Source organism: Bombina bombina, chromosome 6, assembly GCF_027579735.1.
Source record: "Bombina bombina isolate aBomBom1 chromosome 6, aBomBom1.pri, whole genome shotgun sequence".
Taxonomy (NCBI): domain Eukaryota; kingdom Metazoa; phylum Chordata; class Amphibia; order Anura; family Bombinatoridae; genus Bombina; species Bombina bombina.
Window position 1 is genome coordinate 503,712,803 of NC_069504.1, and position 23,814 is coordinate 503,736,616.

Sequence of the window (23,814 nt, forward strand, 5' to 3'; positions counted from 1 at the left end):
AGCACATTTTCAATTGTATTCTACAGTAAAACAAGGTCAAATATAAATTTTATTTTTCTTAAAGGGATACAAACCTTATTTTTCCTTTCAAGATTCAGATTCAATACGGTTTTAAACAACTTTTCAATGTACTTCAATAATCAATTTTGCTGAATTTTCTGCTTTGCTTTATTGAAGGAGCACCAATGCAATACCGAGAACTAACTTAACAAATCTGTAAGCCAATGACAAGAGGAATATATATGCAGCCAACAATCAGCAGCTAGCTCTTAAACCTATTTAATTTATTCAACAAAGGATACCAATAGAACAATGCAAATTAGATAATAGAAGTAAATTGAATAATGATAAACATTTTGGGTTTTATATCCCATTTGTGGCGTCTATAGAATGCTTGAATCCCTTAAGTTATTTTATAGTATTAGACTAGACAGTGGAGATTGATCCCTGTGTTCAATGTTTGAACCAAATTAGCAAGAGAATACAAGCTTATATTTTCTTAACTGAAACAGATGACAGTGACTGCACGTCAATTTGTTGCTTTGTAAACTAGTTGTGGTCTCTTGGCAGAAAGCATGTGAGAGTGCTGTAGAATAGATATATTTTTTTATTTACGCAATTTCACCAGATTAACAATCCTGCAGCTCATTTTTCAAATATAAACCAGTTAGCTTTATAGTGCAGTTGTCAAAAGGGATGGGGAGTAAGTGTCAAATTTGCAATTTATTAGAGATTACTGAGGAACCAGCCACATGCTGGAGAACATTTAGAGAAATCACATTCAAATTTCCAAAGAAAAGTTTTAAACCAGAACAAGACTTTTACGTCAGCTACCCAAATCGGTAAAGCCCTTAGTCTAAAAGCACCCAGAATCCACATACCAGTAGTGAGTAGTCTGAGATTTTAGCTTGTGTGGATTTGAAGCAGCATTTTCAAGTTGCTGCAAATTAATCAGAAGCAAAAAAACTTGGACCTTTTATCTGCATCTGTCCTTGTGAAAAGTGGTAACGTACAACTTGACGTATAGGGTATGGGAAGCAAATATTTGCGCTTTCTACCAAAGTAGGATGTCCATATGATGTGAGACAGTTAGTGTCTGATGTTAGGTTTTAATACAGATCCCATTCAAACCCATTCACCACTCCAAACATTGCATCCACTTCGAAAGTCTCCAAGCTTAAAATTAAAAAAAAATAATCATCCATGAGCCAGATATTTGGTTTTCCCCAAGTTTATTGGAAAGATTATAGTACAAACATCTAAATGCCACCCCTTGGTGTTTTGAAGTTCATCCCCACTGTGGGCTGAGTGACTTGCAGGTTGGACAGACCGCCAAAGTCCTGAATATAAGGGGGGGGGGGGAAGAAAAAAAAAGTGAGAAACAAGCTCTGCTACTAGGGCATATTTAAAATATTAAACCACTACTGCTGCACCGTCTAAATTTCCTGTGAATGTTCAGGGACTAGAAACATATAGGGACATAAACCCCAATTTTCATGATTAAGACAGAACATAGTTAAAGTGAATGTCAATTTAACACTATTACCTAAACTGAAAGGATAGCAGTTAAAAAAAAAAAAAAAAAAAAAATAGAATGAGTTTCATTCAAATCAAATCGTTAGTAGATACTTAACTTCAGAGATATTTCACTCTGAACACTATAGGGATAGGGGCATTCAACCCCTTTGCACAAATGTCACTGCCAGGGGGAAAATGATTTGTTGACTGCAGATGAGTCATCTGTCAATCAAATGCTGTAAATGGCGACCGGAGCTTTGGCTCTTATCCCTATAGCGTCCAGAGTGAAATATCCCTGAAAAACACTGCGTTAGTAGATACTTAACTTCAACCAGTGTGCCGTGGCAGATCCTCAGGTGTGCCGCGGCAGACTGACAACAGTGACATTTTTTAAATTTTGCGTGTTTTTTATTCTGACAATCATGATTGTCAATATGTCATGTATAATTTGTAGGAGGCATGGCGATATAGATATATAGATATATATACACACACATGCTGTATTAGGCTACGATGTGTTATTTTGTAACACTTTGGGATGGTGGTGTGCTGCTCCACAATTTTTTTTATGTAAAAAAGTGTGCCACGGCAAAAAAAAGGTTGAAAATCACTGTATTAACGATTTGATGAATTAAACTCATTTTTTTAACTGCTATCATTTCAGTTTAGGTAATAGTGCTTGATATTCACTTTAAACAAATTTTCAATATACTTTTATCATCACGTTCTTTGTTTTCTTGCTATGCTTTGTTGGAAAGCCGGAAGGTAAGTGCAGGAGTATAAGTGTCTGAAGCACAGTTGTGTCATGTAGTGCCCCAGACATTTACGCTACCTATCTAGATATTTTTTTTCAACAAAGCAAAAATTATTTAAAAAACAAACAAACTTTACCCTTCAAAATTTTAAAAAGGTGTGCTTGGCTAACTAAAGTAGTTTTGAAAAGAATTTTGACTACACTTTGAAAACAAAGCACTACAACAGGAAAAATAAGCCCACATTATTGAACTTCAGTGTCATTTATTAAAGATGTAGAATAAGCCTTGCACTCTAATCATTACCAGCATAATTTAGCCTACTTCTTGACATACAGACATACCACAAAAAAAGCCCACAAACAACCCACACAGTGGCCCAATAAAAGGACATTACGTACTAGAATCTTTAATTGTGTGAAAGTTACAGGGTTTGTTAAGACATAATAAAGTCTTCAAACACGGGAAACTCTTTCACAATACTCTCCCTGCAGTATCAATGACCAGCCCACAGACAGAGCAAAATCACTTTCGATGCAGGTTCTGGAAACAGCACATACTTTACTTTCAACACTATTGTATTGGACAGGGAAGTAGTTCACTCAGTGCCCTCACAAGATAGAAGATAGATGGATATGCTTACCAGCAACTTCAGCATTTCCTTAGTGTCAGGATCAACCTCAATAATCTCCTGATCCAGGGCAGATACCTACAGAAAAAAAAAAAAAAAAAAAAATTAAAAATGATGCATTAGGTAACAAAGATTTTGTGGCCTAGAATGGTGTAAAATTTTGGAGGCAGAGATTAAAGCCAAACACTGTTTAAAGTGAAAGTAAATGTCTATGCTCAGCAAAACACGGATGTATTCTATAACAATAGTATATTGAGACAAGCTATGTTTTTTATTTTTTTCTATTACTGATTCTATATTTTATTTTAATATATCTTTTGATTACCGTCATTAGCCTTACTCCGCCCATCCTCCACTTCCTATATTTTGCTGCCTTTACATATAGAGCGGTCCCACCCGCTCTATACGTAGGAGAAATGCGCGTTCACGGTAATGGAACGCATTGCGCATGCGTGAATTTCGATCATCCTGTGTTCAAAGCGCATGCGTACAGAGTTAGAAACATAGTTTTTAGTCTTCCAATTATAAAGCGCATGAAAGCTTGATTGAAATATAACCCTTATACTTACAGATCGCTAAAATTCAGCTGTGCTTGTATGTTGCGATAAACAGCTATGCGCATGCGCTAATTGTGAACGCGCGCCCGACATAATAATGGGTAGAAGAGCTTCGACGCATGCGCAATTCATCCGATAGTGTGATGACGTAGCATCACGGCCGCCGATCGGCCAGAAAGTCCATAGGACAATAATATACACGTGAGCTGGAAGTGAATTAGATCTGTAAAAACGGGCAGAATTGAAAATAGGAAATATTGGACTTTATTTGCGACGAAAAAGGTATTAACTTTAAAAAAAAATGATGAATTAAACTACTATTATTTTTAACTAAACTGTGTAACTGTGTATAGCAGATCAGGTAAGTTTACTTTTACTTTAAAGGCCACCACTACTATATCCCAGCTCTATTGATAGCTTTGAGCCACAGATCAGTCTGCACTGCTGTTTAGCTGAACAAATTAACAGATATATGGTCTGATGGCAGACCTTACAAAGAACATTAAAGGGTTTTCTATATCCCTTGTGGCAAGACCCGAATAGAACTACATTAGGATTTTAGGCACATTTGAATATTTACCAACATTCACCAGTAAGCAATTAATCTGTAGGATTAGTGGTGCACAAACATGCATTTCCTTTCTCAAAATAAATTCAAAGGGACAGTAAAGTCAAAATTAAACAAGGTTTCAGATAGAACCTTCATTTTTAAACAATTTTCCACTTCTATCTGAAATCAATATCAAATTTGCTTGTTCTTTCAGTATTCTTTGTTTAAGACTGGTTATTCTGACAGGAGTGTGCACGTGTCTATAGCAGCAGTGTTTTGTAACAATGTATAACACTGGCAACAGTTTTTGCAACATTGTTTACAGCAGGCGGTTTAAGACGTGCACATTTCTGAGTTTACCTAAGGTTACTCTTTAAAAGGGACAGTCTTACTTTAGATTAAGCTACAAATATCCCCCTGCACCCTTTCTATATCATACAGCAGTAAAAGTAAAAAAGTTATGTTAAAATGAATATCGTTTCTGGCCACTTTAAAATGGCTGCCAAGCTCAGCCCACTGATGACATCACTATCTGGGCTGCATCTAGGCACTCTGCTGAATAGCATTGACAGTCTTGAATTCAGAGTGCCTAGATGCAGCCCAGATAGTGATGTCATCAGTGGGCTGAGCTTGGCAGCCATTTCAAAGTGGGCAGAAACAATATTCATTTTAAAATAACTTACTGCTGAATGATATAGAAAGGGTGCAGGAGGCCATTTGCAGCTTAATCGAAGGTAAGACTTTAAAGTGAAAGTAAATCCTAGCGTTTTACAAACGCTATGATTTACTATTGAAACAAAGGGGACTTTCATTCATGAAGTAAAGATACTTCATGTAGAAAGCTCCTTTGATTCAAACGATCGCCGTTTTTACCTGGTACAGCAGCCCAAGGCTAAAGAATTCTTTCCTAAGAGGTGACGTTTTCACCTCTTAGCCAATAGCCGTGCGGTAAATCCGGCTTGGCGCCCAAGCCGTGGGCTGCTGTACCAGGTAAAAACGGTGATCAATTGAATCAAATAAAGGAGCTTTATACTTCATGAATGAAAGTCCCCTTTATTTGTTTCAATAGTAAATCCTAGCTTTTGTAAAACGCTAGGATTTACTTTCACTTTAAGTCAAAGGTGAAATGCACATTGTATTTCAGTGAACCATTTTCACTATTCTCATGCAAAAGTAAAAATGATTCCAACAAAACTGATGCGTCTGTATGATGTGTACCCTTCCTCTCATTTCCTTGTTTTAGAACACAAAACACAAGCACTGTGTACATTGTCAGAGCAGAAGGAAGCATGTTTTCTTCCAGGATAACCTTTATGTGGCTTAAAAAATCTGCCCGATTCCAGGTCATCTTCTCTGATTAGTGCAATTTTCAGCTTTGCCCAACACTAGGTTATCTAATGGTTAGACAGACCTAGAAAGGCCTACAAGCCAGCGTTTCATGCACCCACTGAATTTTGGTAGAGGATCTGTGATGATCGGGGAGAGGCGCGCCTTTAGCAAGGCTGGAATCAGGTAGATTTATCTTTGTGAAGGACGCATGAATCAAGCCACATACAAGGTTATTCTGGAAGAAAACTTGCTTCCTTCTGCTCAGAGGACTGTTTTTTCCAGCAGGACAATGCTCCATGCTACATAGCCATGTCAATTAAGGTGTGGATAGAGGACCACCAGATCAAGACCCTGTCATGTCCAGACCAATATCCAAACCTGAACCCCATTGAAAACCTCTGGAATGTGATCAGGAGGAAGATAGTCACAAGCCATCAAGCAAAGCCACTTAAATTTTTGCGCCAGGAGTGGCATAAAGTCACCCATCAGCAATGTTAAAGACAAGAAGCAAGAAAGATGCGATTTAAAATCAGGGTTATTTTGTGCCAAATTTATATGAACTGGTTTTCTTTGCATTATTCGAGGTCTGAAAATGCATCTGTTATTTTGACCAGTTGTCATTTTCTGCAAATAAAATACTGTTAATGACATTTTTACTTGGATTTAAAAGAAGTGTCAGTAGTTTAAAATTAACATCTAGTTTTAAAAATTCTATAAACACATACCTATAAAATAGTAAAACCAGAGAAACTGATACACACTTGTGGTAGTAAGTCTGAGCTCCTGATAATTACTCTAAAACCTTACCTCTAACATCTGGGAAAAGCATGATACGTTATCTAGCAGGATTGCAGCTTGGAAGTTGTGTGAAAGTCACAGGGTTTGGTAGATACAGTGCAAATCTCCAAACACGGGAAAAGCTTTCACATGATATTTTTCCTGCAGTATCAATGACCAGGCCACTGACAGAACCACAATCACTTTCGATGCAGGTTTATTTTAATTACGAGCTAACCTTTGACATAGACAGAAAAACAAAAACCACAAAACTGGTGGACACTTGCACATCTGAGGCTCAGTAAAAGCTACAGAATAGTGTAAAATGGACAAAAAAAATATAAAATGAAAAATTGGTTAATAGTTTTTCATGATACATGTGGTTTCCCCTTCATCAGTTCCAAATTACTTATAATACCTAATGCAGAGTATTAAAAATGTATTGGGAATAATTGTTCCTTGGCGTTTTTGTAGTCGAAACAGAAGTTTAGTAGTAAGTAGTGAATATACGCTTTAAAGTGAAGGTAAAGTTTGAGATTATTTAAGACAACCTAGCATTCCTCCATATGACCCTAATCTAGTCGCTGTTTTTTCCCCCCATTACTTCAATATTTTACATTAAAAATGATATTTAAAAATCCCTACCGCTTAGCTCATGACTCCTCCCATGCCCTACTTCCGTCTTATCTTTGCAACGGCTGTCTTTCTAACGTGCATTCGCGCTGCAGTCTCCAACTGCGCATGCACTAAGCAATGCGGCGGAACACTGAGGATGCGCAAATTGGCGATGATTTCCAAATGCGCACGGGAATGCCCATGGTTTCCCATCTAAAGAAAATTTGATTAGCGCATGCGCTTAGTACTAAAACGGGCGGATGACGTGAAGTGACGGCCGCCTAGCGGCCAACATTTCAATTGGATTAGACAAAAACGTGACCCACCGGAAAAAAAAAAAAAAAAAAAGTTGAATTTATGGACGTTCGGGAATTGATTCATAAAGGTGACAACTTTATTAATACTGAATATTATAAGAATTGATTAAACTTATGTTTATTTAACAGATTTAATGCTATACCGTATGGACATTATGGTAACTTTACCATCACTTTTTTAATGTAGGGCTAAAATGTAAATAACCCTGGGCTCTGGCCACCCACTTTAAAACTAATTTTTTGGAAGAGCTAACTGTTTGAACTGTTCTCCAATCAGCGATCTTGTCATACAGCACTTTGTGTGCGTCTATGGTGCTGATTGGAGAACAGTTCATATCTTTAGCTTACTAAAAAGTACTTTTAAAATGGGTGGCCGGAGCACGGGGTATTTGAATTTAAGAACTGCATAAAAAAAAAAAAAAAAAAAGTTAAAGCTTATCTTCATTACAACTGGTGAATTAAAATGCCATGTAAAATATTGCCAACATCTGATCGGTTTATACAAATGAGACATTTTTATAATAGTGTCCTTTTACAATAGTTACTTTGTGTGTGCATGCTAGAAAGGTTTATTTCACTGTCCCTTTAAGGGGTGAGTGCTCAGCTTTTAAGTAAACCTCCCACTTTATAGGCAGACGTGACAAATCTCATGAAAATTTAAAAAGAAACTCAATATGCTACTTTCACTGAGTTACATGCAGAGTAGCATTTCATTTCAATTTAACCCCACACATAGGGAAAACAAATAGCTTTGTTAACCCCTTCCCAACGTTAGGCTATGGAATGTACTAGCCATCTGGTTGTCCTGAAGCCATAGCCACTCCCTAAATGGCATTGTGGGCTGAAGGGCATGCCTAGCGCCAAAGGCACCCCTCCCCCAACCTGATGCCATCATTAAAATCATGCGATTGCATGAAAGATTTGCGCAATTTACATTTTTATTTATATACATTGGAACTTCTCAGCAGGAAGGAGTTAAAGGGACATTAAATACATTGTATACACCTCCCTCCAATTATAGGTGTTGCCACTTTTGGAACCCAGGTTAAACGGCATATGTCAAGGAGATTTGCCCTAACTGTACAAAGACATAAGCACTGGAATGCAGTGAAAGCTAGATTTCAACATAGCGGTACCCATGACTAACTGGAGGCAGGGACTAAACGCAACAGTATACTTGGGTAGTCACAAATACTTTAAAAACACTCACCTCAGGGACATAGTTATCCCTCCTTTCTCTCTCCTCCTCCTGAAGTTTGATGGAGATACCTCTGACAGGCCCTCTCTGGATTCGTTTCATCAGATGTGTGACATATCTACAAAATAGGATACGATAACATTAAGAACCAAGAAGCCTCAATTACATTATGTTAATTGAATTAGACTATAAAAGAAAGCACAGAAATGTATGAAGGCTACAGGGTTTGGTAAGCAAGGTCAAACCTCCAAACACGGGAAAAGCTTTCACATCATACTCTTCCTGCAGTATCAATGACCAGGCAACAGACAACGCCATAATCACTTTCGATGCAGGTAGTTTTGTAGGGGGATGGGGCAAAATGAAAACATAAGAGCAAAGCACTTATATAAAACAGTGCTGCAGGTGAGCATTCAGTATGCTAAACTGTTTTGGAAGATGATTCCTGTACCAGTCCCTCAATTCTTACCCAGCAATCTTGTTTCGTAATTTCTTGCTTGGGATGATTGCGATTTCCTCACATACTCTCTTGTTTGTGTGGAAGTCGCTGCCCAGCCGGGTGTAGTACTTTTCAATAATGACCCGAGCGGCCTTTTTCACGGTTTTTGTCCTGACACGTCCCTAAAAACAGTAAACAAAATTGCACAAAGTTATCAATTTATTAAATGAGTGGAAGATAGAAACCAATTGAAGGGCATTTTCAAGTAAAGAAAGTCCATAAGAAAAAAAAAAAAAAACACACAGAAGAGGCACCATGCAGCAGTCAATATATAATCATGATCCTTAAAGTGCCAGTCAACGTTTAAATTGTTACATAATCATTAAAGGGACACTGAATACAAATTTTTCTTACGTGATTCAGATAGAGCATGACATTTTAAGCAGCTTTCTAATTTACTCCTATTATCACATTTTCTTCAGTCTCTTGGTATCTTTGTTTGAAAAGCAAGAATGTAAGTTTAGATGGCCCATTTTTGGTGAACAACCTGGGTTTTCCTTGCTGATTGGTGGATAAATTCATCCACCAATAAAAAAAAAGTGCTATCCAGAATTCTGAACCAAAAAAAAGCTTAGATGCCTTTTCCAACTAAAGATAGCAAGAGAACGAAGAAAAATAGGAGTAAATTAGAAAGTTATTTAAAAGTGCATGCTCTATTTGAATCACGAAAGAAAAATTTGGGTTCAGTGTCCCTTTAACCTAGCAACACATGCAAAAGAGAAAAATTATTCTAAAGGTTTAACCCCCTAAACCCGTACTTACCTTCCTTGCCAGTCTCTACTGGTTTCTTCAAAAGCGCATTACAGGCACGCTGTCTAATCACGGAGCATCAGGTTGTGCAGTTGAACTGCATGTAACACTCCTGCACTGGGTAAAGCAGCCGATAGCTTTACCCAGGAGAGCGAGCTACATGTAATTCAACTGATGACCTGATGCTCTGATTAGACAGTGCGCCTCTAATGCGCTTTTGAAGAAAAGCGGTAGAGGCTGGCAAGGAAGGTAAGTACGGGTTTAGGGGGGGTAAATCTTTAAAATCCTTCTCTTTTCCAGGTGTTGCTAGGTTAACGTTACAAAATCTGCACATAGTGCAGAATTATGTAACATTTCTTTTAAATGTGAGCGGCACTTTAAACAGCACAAACATGGGTTAATGGGTTCCATGCATGAATAAAAAAGTATCAATGTATTGGTATCTATGTAAACCAATTAAATTTATTAAATGGATGCTTTTAACAAAAATGTGTGAAAGTTACAGGGTCTGGTAGGCACAATACGATTCCACCAAACACGGGAAATTCTATCAAGATACTCTTCCTGCAGTATCAATGACCAGGCCACTATTGTAATGCCACAATCACTTTCGATGCAGGATTTACCGGTGCGAAAGAGATAGATATAGATAGATACACACACCATGCTTTGTCCCCCGAAACAACACATTTTCACACTAAATTGTTTTGATTATATATATATATATATATATATATATACATACCTAAATAAATTCCATCACAGGTTAGCAACCTCACACCAAACATACTAGGGCAAAGTAACAAGCAGGGTTGCAATAAAATGTAATATTGCAGCCAACACACAGCATTAAAGGCCAGAATTCAAACGCATCCCACCCGATCTACATGGTGTAAAAACACTCGGAAAGACATCTAAAGTTAAAGCATTATAAAGGAATCTTAACTTCCGAAGGACGTGTATAAACCTATTTTAGATAAGTCTGCATTTCAAAAAATTAAAGCAGGTCGTAATAATGGAAACAAAGATATTACATATTTATTCTAAAATGACCATTGCCCCGCACACAGTAATGCGTTTATTACACCAGATATGCTTAAAGCAGGCTATAATAAACTCTTTACTCGGTAACGCAGCATAGCATACACCGCCGGATACCAGCCTCCGGATCTACACTTCCAAGTCCACCCGTACGCCCTAGCCCACAGCTTACACACCAAACAGCTACAGAAATGTAACCGGTTCCCAAAAACACTGCAACAGCCCAGTCAATCATTCAAAAGACAGCAGAGGCCTCCATGACACCTCCTCCACCCTCGGCGGCTCTGTACTACATTATATCCTACGTATGGTGTAACATCTCTCACTCATACAATGCGCAGCAGAAAGGCGCCAGTGTTAAGAAGCCTCTGTGTTAATAAAGAAACATCTGAAAACCCAGCAGAAACACGGATGGCAACAGATAGAGTCAGAACGAAAACGAATTGTAAACCCACCATGTTGGACCGAGCTGGTAGAAGAGGGCAAAGGATGCCGGGAGCGAGGCTATAAAGAGGCGGAAGAGACAGCACATTGCAGTGCGTTACAGGCGGCCACTACAGGTTTGGAGGGAAACTACAGAATACATGTTAACGTGATTTCATGTCTGGTAGAGGTTAGACACACTGCATTGTAAACCATTACATTCAAAAACAACAAAATTTTAAATGGTCATTTTTGTATTATGTTGCAGTCTGGGGACATACCACTTGAAACATCGTTTGATTGTTTATCTTAAAGGGCCATTATACACTAATTTTTTCTTTGCATAAATGTTTTGTAGATCTATTTATAAAGCCCATAAAGTTTTTTTTTTTTAAATGTATAATTTTGCTTATTTTTAAATAACATTGCTCTGATTTTCAGACTCCTAACCAAGCCCCAAAGTTTTATTTGAATACCGTCAGCTACCTTCTCCAGCTTGCTCCTGTTTGTGTAAAGGGTCTTTTCATATGCAAAAGAAGGGGGAGGGGGAGTGTCTTATTTCCCACTTGCAGTGGGCTTTCCAACTACCTTTTCAACAGAGCTAAACTGATTGCTTATAAGTAAGTTTTTAAACAGTTTTATACTGGATTTTTATATCAGTATCTGTGCATCTTATTCTTTATAATAGTGGTAGTGTCTATTACATGCAGTTATATGAAAATGAGTGTATACTGTCCGTTTAACTCCTCTGCTGTTTCTAATTAAAGGGATGTAAAACCCTAAAAGTTTCTTCTGTGAATCAGACAGAGCATACAATTTTACTTTCAGAGAAAAACTTGCCCAAAATACTGGAGAATTTTTAGCATTTTGCTATCACTCCATTTAAACAGAAATAGAGCCTTGTTTTTTTTTTTATTTATCTGTCAAAACTATGTACAGGCATACGGTATGCCTGTACATAGTTTTGACAGGTAAATAAAAAAAACATACCCATACATGGGGTCCTGGGGTTGGCAAGCACATTAGCTGGCAGTCTGCGGCTGCCACTGTTTGTTACCCTGGTATTAGCACTGCTCATTGTATAAAACTGAAGGCATGCTAGTATTATCACCAGGGTTTATACATCATCACTGCCAGAGGTAGGTTAGAGAGGTCACCATTACCCGTGGTCAGAGTGTATACAGCCTTCTTACTCCTGCTTAACCCACACACCATTCCTTTTCCACGGGGAATCTAACAGGTATCTAACCCTGTGAGAGCAAAGCCAGCTGCTTCTGAGTATGGGGCAACCCGGGACAGGGGGACAGACCCCTAAAATCGGGACTGTCCCGCGAAAATCGGGACAGTTGGGGGGTATGCAATTGTGTTTCGCTTTCTCAGATATTGCTCTTTTTACAAGGTGAAGGTTTGTGGCAACCCTGTGTCAAACAAGTCTATCTACACCACTTTAAAAAGGTATGTACATTGTTTTTTTTAGACTAAACACTATTGCACACTTAATAGACTACAGTATAGTATAAATAAAACTTTTATATGCACTGAGAAATTCACTTTATTGCTATATTCACTTTATTGCGGTGGTCTGGGACCATACCGCAATATCTCAGAGGTACGCCTGTATAATTTTTTTTAAGTAGACAACCCAAGGTATTGATCTAGGCCCATTTTGGTTTATTTCATACTTGATTAGCGTGTAAGGTGTTAGTGTGGAGCAAAGTCACTGCAGTAAATACATTACATCACAGACCCAATGGGTATTAGTAAACCAAGCAGTCATAGTGTGGTATTAACGTTCCCCCCTCCTCTCACCTATGAAACATCCGGTCCTGGGGGCAGGATAAGAAGAACCTTAAAGCGGTGGCTTTGCGTCTCCAGCCTGTCCGGTGAGTGGCAAACAAACTGCGTCCGCTGTTGGTACCTGTAATCCCTCGTCAGACGTTCCTGGAGGGAGGGGGGCGGGAACCACCTATCCGTCCCCTGTGTGGTTTCTCACTGGATTGGTGGAGATGCGTCCTCAGCTGTACTGCTTACTCCTGATTGGAGGGGAATCGATCCAAGGCAAATCCTCTTTGTAAACAGGGGAGGCTGAAGGGTCCGTTCAGCAGTGTGAGTATCAGGGATAGAAACAAGGAGCAGTCTCCTCTCTCAGTGCTCACGCTGGTAGGTCAGAGAGTCAGCAAAAAAGATGAAGCGGAGCACTGAGGTAACATAAAAGTTCAAATTTATTTAAGCAATTTAAAACAAAAAAAAGAACATCAAGGAGATTAAGGGTGCTATTCCTTGCAAAGGGTTCAGCTCAGACAGCTGCTTACATGTTTCAGCATTTCGCCGTTATCAAAGCTGCTGAACTGTGTTCGGAATAGCCCTCTTTTAAAACACAATTGCTGAACCCTATTGGGCAATAGTAAAAGGGGGGAGGATTACTTATTAACCCCTTAGTAACCTTTACAAATAGGATATAACGATACTTAAACAGATTACCAAAAACTAGGTATGTTGAGCCATGTAAATCATTTACACACAATTTAGAATATTGAATGTAACATATTAATACATTATTCAAAAAATATATATAATAAGTGAATGGAAAAACAAGAATAACATTCTTAAGCACATAGGTAGTTCAAATTTAAACCATGAAGTTTGCATTTGCATCTTTAGAAATTTTAATGAAGCAAAAAATATATACATAAATAAGGCTTGTGCTGTTGACTATGCCTTGGTAGTAAACACTCTAACTGAACTGTAAATACTATTTGAAAATATCAAATGAAGTAATTAATTCTTGGGTTACAGTAGTGTATGACATATAAAGTCACCTAGAAAGAATGTTATAGTTGTATGCCTGTATTATTGTAGATAACTCATACGAGAGGGCTTCCTGGATTACTTGTCCCTGGCCCAATAATTATCCCAATAGGTGTTACAGACATATAATCATAATATTCAAGTGGTGTTAATGGAGGTAACAATTGGTGGTACTGGAAAGGAACTAATGGATTTGAAGAGATTTTAGTCCAATGAAGACAAATTACATAGACGATAGGCCATATTCTATAGTGAATTAAATATATATCAAATATAAATTCAGGGCCAAAACTAAAGTCACTTAATTATATATATATTAATCAAGTATGGCTATCATATGTCCTGTACTATTATGTATACTACATCTACTGGATGTGAAAGAATAAAATATTCAAGGATACAGTACATGATCTCACTGTTCAGGAGTTATAGGGAGTGTGCCTCTACGCCTCAATCACGCCCAGTGAATGATCAGGTCATACATGGAATTTAGACCTATTGGATGTCTGGTTTTTAATGTGAAGATCCAAAAGATCTCATGTTTGGATAAGAATTTGTCCCTGTCACCTCCTTTAGGAGGTTTGAGTACTCTCTCAATGCACGTCCAACAAAAAGTTTCAGAGCTTTTGTTATGAACAGTTGTGAAGTGTTGGACCAGGGGGGTACTTGCTGTTTCCGCCCTGATGCTTGAGAGGTGCTCCCTGATTTTTGATCTAACCTCCCTGGTAGTGAGGCCAACATACTGTTTGGCACACACTGTGCATGACGCTAGGTAAACCGTATAGGTCGACCTACAATTTTTTTTTTTATAACTTTTTTTATTGATACATATAAAGGTAAAAATACATATCATTCACATAATTTTACAGTTCGTCTTATACAGAATAATAATACAGGAGATACAAATCCAAATAAGCATTCTCCCCAGTGGGTATATAGATCACTACTCAAGCTATCTACTTCGTAGCCTGTTAATACATAAATAAAACATATAAACAGCCTCTCAATCGGGCTTACCTTTCACCACACAGGGTGTATACCTGACCATTGAAAAAAACCTAAAACCCCTTCCTTTAATCAGTTCCCCTCCAAGGATATGCTGACCTATTACTATCACATTCTAGAGCTCTAAAATTCTATTGACACCTATACCAACCTATAATTATTATGTATTTTACCCTTATATTATCCTCCAAATTAACTACACACCATAGGCGTGTCAATCACTCAAACAAACCACGCAAAACAACAACCAAAAACACTGACAACGACAATAAACCAACATAATACACAACAAAACAAAACAAAAGCAAAAAAAAAAAAAAAAAAGATCCTCCCTATTCCCACAATTCTCTCAGATAGCCAAATGTTGGTACTTATTTTGCAATGTTAACTGGTGAAATGTCTGAGATTCTTGTAGTGGAGCTATAATTTGTTTTTGTATCTCCCGCGGCTGTGATAGTAGAAATTTTTCCCATTTCATCATAAGTTTTTCTAATTTACTCTCTAAGAAGATCTGCGGGTCCTTAATATCTAATGCTAATTGAATGAGCATATTTTTGTTAAATGTAGATATACTTGGTGCTTTATTCGCTTTCCAGTTTCTCAAGATTAATTGTCTCGCTACCAGGAATGCTGTATTAGCTAGCTTCTTATTTTGTACCTCTTTCTCTTGAATAAGAAATATAACCTGTTCTTTCTTTAACTTAATCTTATTTGGGAGAAATCTATTGAGCCAATATTCTATTTTACACCAAAACTGATAGATCTTAGGGCAGGAATAGAAGGCGTGAATCAGATCTGCTTCTAATAAACCGCATCTTGTACATTTCATTGCTATTGCCTTTTTCCATCTTGACATAGAGAGCGGAGTCAAGTACGCTCTGTTCAATAACTTAATATGAGACTCTCTAAATGAAATTTCCTGCGAATACTCTGAGATCAGTGATAGACTTTTTATGAAATGCTCCCTACTTAAATAACTAAAATTTCCACACCATTTATCAAATAACAGTGATACTTTATCTTTAGCTTCAAAAGAGACAATATTTCTATATAGTAGGGAAATAGAATGATTCCCTGACCGGTAGATATTAATAATCGCAACTAGATTACTCAGGCTCGATTGATTAAACTCTGCTAATTTATTTGTATCAATGAAATGTCGAATTTGTAAGTAGGCAAAAAAGTTTTTGTTCTCCAGTTTAAATTCTTTGACCAACAAATTAAAGGGTTTAACCATGTTGGTCTGTGTATCCAGCAACTGCTTGACCCAAATTAAGCCCTTCTGAGCCCATTGACAAAAAACATATGATTCCATTCCACTTATAAAATATGGATTCCCCCTTATAGGCAGGTATTGTGATATCTTAAAGTCTATTTGTAGTGACTGACATATTTTTTTCCATGCTATAATTATATTATGGATTGTATATTTAAAGCTAGATCTATCAGCTGATTTTAATATTGGGGAATGTAATAGAGCTTTGAGAGATATTGGCGCTATTGCTATTTCCTCATTTTGATAATTAGATAGATATTCTGCACCCGTTATCCAATCCAAAGCTATTTTTGCTAAACATGTCCAGTTATATACTTTTAGATTAGGCAGGGCGAACCCCGCATCAGACCTTAAATAAGATAATTTTTTTAAACCTATTCGTGGTTTTCCTTTCCCCCAAAAAAATATGGTACATTGCGAATTAAATTTTTTAAGATCCTTTGCCATTATAAAAGCTGGAATGTTCTGCATAAGAAATAAAATCTTTGGAAAAATCATCATTTTAATAAGTAGTACTTTAGCTGACAGAGAAAGAGGTATTTTTTCCCAATTTTTCAGATTGTCAATACATTTTTGCCATACAGGTGTATAATTCAGACTATACCAATCCTCTGGGTTCTTAGACAGTGATATCCCTAAATACTTAATTTTTCCTAATGCTATTTTTAAATGGATTATTCAACAAGCTATTCCTTTTTTTAATAATCCAAAGGATCTCAGACTTATTTAGATTGATTTGGTATCCTGAGAATTTACTAAATTCCCCAATTAAATCGATGATACGTGGAATATTGACCCTAGAATTGGATATATAGAAGAGAATGTCTACGTACATCGAGAGTACAACTTTTTTATTTCCCAATATCACCCCTTCCAATCTGTCCCTACAACTGATGGCCAGTGGTTCTAGTGAGATATTGAAGAGTAGTGGTGATAGTGGGCAACCCTGCCTTGTTCCTTTTTGAAGTCTTAGACCTGGAGAACTTAGTCCATTTACAGTAATATATGAAATAGGGTCTTGATAAATTAATTTAACATAATTGTTAAAGTTGCCCACTATCCCAAAACTATCCAATGCTGTAAAGAGATGATCCCATGTTATACTATCAAAAGCTTTTTCCGCATCCACTGTTAACAAAGCAAAATCTAAATAGTTCTTTATTTTGTTACAACTCCTCACCTTTGCAGCTTGTTCCAATAGAAACATGGCCGTTCTAATGTTTTTTTGAGAGGTCCTGCTTGGGATAAATCCAGTTTGATCTGTATGTATGATTTCTCCTATAATTTTCTTGAGTCTGTTCGCCATAATGCTTGCAATAATTTTGTAATCCACGTTTAATAGGGAGATTGGGCGATATGCATCCATAGATTCTATGTCCTTATCTTTTTTATGTATTAATGTAATATTTGCTGAAGCAAAGTATTTGGAAGTAGCTATTATATATTATATAATCTCTCAAGTACACAGACAACATCCTCCTGCAATATCTTATAGAATTCCATTGGAATTGAATCTGGACCAGGGGCCTTACCATTTGGAGATTTTTTAATTACTGCTATTATTTCCTCCTTTGAGATCTCAGCCCAATTTGACTTATTCGGATTTTCTAAGTATCTTGCATATTGATTTTTTAACTGATTAGCTAATTGGGTTTCCCTTCTAACTAAGCTCTTTCTTCTAGCTATCATGTAGGCTTTAATTTGGCCTATGAAAAAAGCCTTTGCTGTTTCCCAGAAAATCTCTGTATTTGCAAGGTAGTTCTTATTAAAATATAGAAATTCCCTCCATTTGGATTGCATCCAATTTCTAAATTGTATATTGGAGACGAGATATGAGGGAAAAAAGAACCCTGATCTCTTAAGTTGTTTTGATCTATCTTGCTTGAGTTCTAATGAAATAATTGCATGATCTGAGAATACTATATTGGCAATATCTGTCACAATTACAGTACCCAGAAGGGATTCACTAATTAAAAATATATCTATTCATGAGAAATTTTGATGTGTCTTGGATTCGCACGTAAACGCTCTCTCGTCAGGATGCTGGAGTCTCCATACATCCTTCAATTTCAGACTATTAGCGAATTTAGCTAAGCTTTCTGCTTCTTTTCTATATCTGCTCGTTTGAGAATATTTAAAACGGTCTAAATATGGGTTAAATACACTGTTGAAATCCCCCCCAACTACTAATTCAGCATCTATAAAGTTAATAAGTTTAGAAAAAAGATCCTTCCAAAAAGGACAGAATTCGTTCGGAGCATAGATATTACAGATACACAGATTATGATCTTGAGTAGTAGTTACATTAAGTATTAGATATCTCCCTTCTTTATCTGTTAAACAAGATTTTATCTTATATTCCAATTTTTTATTAAAAAGACAGGCCACACCTCTTTTCCTACCAACTGCCGGAGCAGCTACCACCTCACCAATCCATCCCAATTTTAGTTTGGCACCTTCATATTCATTCAAATGTGTCTCTTGTAGAAGAGCTATATCTGGGGTGGATTTTTTAAGTTGATATACTATTCTTTTTCTTTTGATGGGTGAGGTTATGCCCCCCACATTCCACGATAGAATTTTAACTGAGTTTTTCATTTAACCAGAAAATAAAATATCCCATAATACACAATGTACTTTATAAAATCAGAGATATAGCGTGGGAGGAGGAAGGGGAGGAGGAAGAGAAAAAAAAAACACGACAATCATACAATGACTCATACACATATAATATCAGCTTGTTTTTTTTTTTTTCCTGATTATTACCTGGCTTTACTTAACGTTCTTAATTTCACTATTCCTTGGCTTTTTGAATAAATTGCCTAGCTTCTTCAATATTATCTATTAATATAGTCTCAGAGTTCTGCCATATTTTAAGTCTTGCTGGATAAATCATTGTGGCCTTAATCCCTAGCTCAATTGCCTGTGTGCATAGAGGTGACATCTCCCTTCTTTTGTTTACAGTTTCAGAGGAGAAGTCTTGGAATATTAAAATCTTATTATTATTGAGTGTAAATGGGGTGGCTTTACGAAACAGCAGGAAGAGTTTATGTTTGTCCTGAAAATCTAAAAATTTCGCTATAATTGGTCTCTTTGCAATATTCGGGGTGTCTTTTTTGATTGATCCCACTCTATGCACTCTCTCAATTTTGAAGGGGAGTTGATCTTTGGGAAACCCCAAGGCTCTAGGTATAATAAGTGAAATAAGTTCCATAATATTCACATATTCCTGAGATTCTGGTATACCCACAAACCTCAGATTGTTCCTTCTAGCTCTATCCTCTAGATCATCAATTCGCATTTGTAGGGTGTGAATTATTTTAGATTGAGACTCTAGGGTGGTTTGTTGACTAAATTGTAGGTCATCAATATCAGATATCCTATTTTCCATTTCTGTAAGCCTATTGGCAAACTGTTTGACTTTGTTAGATAGAGAAGTTATCTCTTTCTTTATATTGTCATATTGGGGCAAAACAATATCGGAGATTTGCTGGACTAAACTTTCTGTGTTAATCTGTTGTGTTCTATTAGGGCTTCTGTCCCTTGCTTCTAAATCTGCAGTGCCTATACTGCTGCGAGGTTTTCTCTCTTTAAGTTGCTTGGGTGGCATATTTTCTCCCGTATTTTTAGTACTAACTAAAAATCTATCCATTGACTATAAGGGGAAATACCCAGTGTAATTATTGTGATCGTGAGATAGAGAAGAAAAAAAAAAAACACCTTTTTCCTCTTCCCTTTTAAAGTTTTAAGAGGGGTATATACCCCCTGACAGTGTAAAAAAATATACAGTGAGTGATTAAGGCAAAAAAAGGAAAAAAAAGATCTGCAATTTGCCAAGTGTTGTTACTTATGATAATACGTGACTGACTAGTGATATTTGTGAAACGTTATATTAGAGTGCTCTTTCTACACACAAAAAAACAACAACAATCCCCTTAATTCCTACCACCTTAAGGAGCAGTTAGCTTTGCCCCCTAATACTTATAAAGCCTTAGACCTTAACTTGATTAACTTTAAAGAGCTGGACAGTTAATCAGATTCAATCTATATACAAAGTATTATACAGATTCAGGATTATTAAACCAATTCAGACTTTTATACTTCTAATCAATATAACTACTGCTCAGACTTTACCAACACACTATCCTGACGTTGTTTTTGACAATTTTTATGCTTGCAGAAAATGTTTACAAAAAATTAAAGTAACACTATTAGAGATTACCACCAATATCCCAATGACATGCTTAACGAAAATGAAGTCAGAGTTTAAAATGTGTATAAACAATCACTTGACCTGGATTAACATGAGTTAACATGACATAAATGTTGTATACTTATATAACGTGAATAACATGGATTAATATAATTGGCTATAATTGACTTTCTATAATTCTTATCAGGTACTAGAGCCTATTATACCTTTATATATATACACAGCAGCTGCTCTTGGTTATCCCTCACCTAACTTGCTGCTAGAGATCTTAGGCTGCATACATCTTCTACTTAAATATAAATATATCCTTAATAGCCTTTTCTATATTGGGACTATTACATAGACTTATACCTTTTATTTATATACTGAAATACTTTCTATGCCGTTTAATATATCAAGGTACTGTGGGCATTTACACAGAAAAAACAGTATATACAGCTCAGCTCAACAAAGTATACAGTGCCTCAGTAATAACAGATACTGGCTTAGACTCTAGCCAGGTTTTAATCTCCTTTCTCCTGAAAACTTAGCACCTTATAATTAGTCCTTGTGAGGAAGGAAAAAAAATGCAAATGACATTGTCCATATTGCACAGCCACCAAACAGAAAAAAAGAAAGAAAAAAAGTTCGTGTCTTGATGTGTAATATACCAAAAAACAGTCCTTCTTTAATCCATCTTATAGATTCGTTATAATTATAATGGTGGCATAATCCAGCCCAAATAGCTTTTTTTTTTTTTTTTTTCCAGCTGTCCTTGCTCTCGGCCTCACTTAACTTTACCATATCTACCCCCTATTTTCTTTTAAAAGGAGCCTTGCCAAAAAACTCCCTACAGGGAGGGATAACATAAAAAGTCAGCCATAAAGTAAAGTGACCAAAGAAGAGGGTACTTATCTGTCTTGATCACAGTCCTGTATAGAAGTCGGCCTCTGACTGCAACACCTGTAGCCTGAAATCTCTTGCGGTTGGTTACCTCCGGTACTACAATGTTTTTTTTTGCACGCAGCGTTTCTACTCCTACCCCTAGCGATCCAATCCGAAGGGGAGCTGTATAACCCGCAGCTCCTCAGAACAGGTCGCCTGGGGATCCTGGGAGCGCCTCTGCGATGTCGCTATAGTGCCTTTACGCACGTTGCCTCTGCAGCCTTCTCCCAACCGGGTATAGTTGCCTTTTAAAGCCTCTGTAGCCTTGTCCTGTAGTTAAAGTTGTACCATATAGTGAGCCATTTAACAAGCTGTGGCCCCAGCGAATGAGCCAAAATGGCTAAGGGAGAGTTCCAGTGTCTGCTGCCGTGTCTTTGCAGCACCAGGCCGGGTGCAGGGTATCGCTCCTCACCTATGGCCGTACGAACACAGTGGTAGTGGTGTCGGGTGCCATGCACTCCTCCAAGACGCCAGTTGCACGCGTCTCTCACCGCTCCTCCCACTTCCGGAACTCCGCGAAACTCACATTTGAAATGTAAGGCAGGTCGACCTACAATTAAGACACATGTTTATAGGGAATGAATGACCCATGGCCGATGACCTAAAATGATCACCAATTTCGACTTTTTCGCAGGCGACGCAATCCCTATTGTGACATTTAAACATTCCCTTCTGGGTGAGCCAAGATGACTCTAGTTTTTTTGTATCCTCACCAATTCTGGTTGGGGAAACCACATTACCTATGGTTTTACTTCTCCGATAAGAAAAGTGGCAGGACTTGGTTGTTAAGTCCGCTAGTCCCTCATCAGCTCTGAGCATAACTAGATGTTTCTTGATTATCTCACAAATCTGTGGATACTGCTCTGAATGGTCAGTCACAAAAAAGAGATCATTCTGCGTGTTACACCCTTTACTTTGTTTAGGTTTAGGGTGCAGTATATCCCTTCTATCAACTTTTCTGACCTCATCCAGGGTTGATGTTATACAACTACGGTCATAACCCCTTGCTTTGAGTCTGTCAGATAGTTTCCTTGCCTCTTCCTCAAAGTTTTCCAATTCTGAGCAATTCCGTTTAAGACGGATAAACTGTCCCTTTATAATACCTTTGAACACGCTCTTGGGGTGACAGCTCGTTGCATGTAGCAATGTATTGCCCGAGATCGGTTTTCTAAAGGCTGTGCTATGAACTTTTTCACCAATTACCCCCAAGAGCGTTACATCAAGGTAATTAATACGCGTGCTGTTGGACTCAGAGGTGAAGCTCAATCCCAAGTCATTGTCATTGAGAAAATTTAGAAATGCAGATAGTTCATCTGAACTCCCCTTCTAAATGAATAGGAGGTCATCAATGAACCTCCTATAAAAAACTACATTTGAGCAGAGAGGATTCCTACCTCCAAAGATGTGGTCCTGCTCCCACCAACCCATATAGAGGTTGGCGTAAGATGGGGCAAACTTCGCCCCCATCGCAGTCCCACAAATCTGGAGGTAGAACACCCCCTCAAACTCAAAGTAATTGTGGGATAAAAGAAACTCTGCTACGCGGAGCACATACTCACAGAAATCAGGCTCCTTACCATGGTATTTGTTCAAAAACCAAGACAGAGCTACCAAGCCTTTGGTATGTGGAATTGAGGAATAGAGTGACTTGACGTCAACTGTAAGCCAAACATAGCCTTCCTCCCACTTGATGTTCTCAAGGAGTTTTAGAATGTGCATGGTGTCTCTTGTATAGCTCCATAAATTAGGAACCATTGGCTGCAGGACCTGGTCCAGCCACTCAGAAGTATGCTCCAAAAGAGAGCCTATGCCATTGACCTTAGGTAAGAGGTTAAAGGTCGGAATGGTGGGAGTATTTACCAATAGATAAATACTGGTTTCTTCATCTAAGAAACCTGCCTCAATGCCGTCATCAATTAGACTCTCAAGTTTTCTCTTAAAGATGGTGGTAGGATCAGTGCTCAATACTCAATAATCTTGGGCATTGTGTAGTTGTCTGTGGGCCTCTTTGATGAAATCTGTTTTATTCATCACCACCACAGACCCACCTTTATCCGCAGCTCTAATCACCAAGGTGGAATTATTACCCAGAGTAGCCAAGGCCTCCCTCTCCCTAACAGTGAGATTTTGTTTTTTGTTTTTGTCCATATAATAAAGCTTGTTTAGGTCAGCTTCTACCCTACTTTGGAACCTTTCAATGATGGTTCCCCTAGCATGTATGGGGTAAAAGCGTGAGGGACATTTAAACCTGGGGAATCTCTTGGAAGAATGAGTCAGAGTTTCGGCCTCAGAAGTATTCAATGCTTCTAATGTTGACAGACCACAGAGGTCTTGAAATTCAAAACCATCTGCAATATTATTAGTCAATGGTGCCATTGCACCCTCTGAGTAATCTTCCACAATACCCCTATCAGACTTTGTGGAAAAGTATTTCCTCAAAGTAATCTTACATATCAATCTGTTCACATCAATCAAAATGTTAAATAGATTAAAAGTATTTGTCAGAACAAATCCTAATCCAAGGCTTAACACTTTGATTTCTGTGGCATTTAGATTATATGTGGATAGATTGATTACTGATATCTCATCTGTCTCTGACCCTTCTGGTTTCTCCTGAGAGCATAGCCCCCC

General features: G+C 37.6%; 1 protein-coding gene and 4 non-coding genes across 5 annotated transcripts; all 5 read right to left on the bottom strand.

Moving 5' to 3' along the window:
* Nucleotides 1–589: 589 nt before the first annotated feature.
* On the bottom strand, nucleotides 590–11,079 carry RPS17 (ribosomal protein S17). Its single transcript, XM_053717386.1, has 5 exons — nucleotides 10,990–11,079; nucleotides 8,714–8,865; nucleotides 8,257–8,362; nucleotides 2,914–2,979; nucleotides 590–1,340 (listed from the first exon to the last, which is right to left on the bottom strand). The coding sequence occupies exons 1-5, from the start codon at nucleotides 10,990–10,992 to the stop codon at nucleotides 1,260–1,262; spliced, it is 408 nt and encodes a 135-aa protein (XP_053573361.1). The 5' UTR covers nucleotides 10,993–11,079; the 3' UTR covers nucleotides 590–1,259.
* Nucleotides 2,685–2,812, bottom strand: LOC128665352 (small nucleolar RNA SNORA71). The gene has a single exon (XR_008403110.1). It is a non-coding gene; the product is annotated as a small nucleolar RNA SNORA71 (small nucleolar RNA).
* Nucleotides 6,201–6,331, bottom strand: LOC128665354 (small nucleolar RNA SNORA71). The gene has a single exon (XR_008403112.1). It is a non-coding gene; the product is annotated as a small nucleolar RNA SNORA71 (small nucleolar RNA).
* On the bottom strand, nucleotides 8,452–8,581 carry LOC128665353 (small nucleolar RNA SNORA71). The gene has a single exon (XR_008403111.1). It is a non-coding gene; the product is annotated as a small nucleolar RNA SNORA71 (small nucleolar RNA).
* Nucleotides 9,983–10,114, bottom strand: LOC128665355 (small nucleolar RNA SNORA71). Its single transcript, XR_008403113.1, has one exon. It is a non-coding gene; the product is annotated as a small nucleolar RNA SNORA71 (small nucleolar RNA).
* Nucleotides 11,080–23,814: the final 12,735 nt, after the last annotated feature.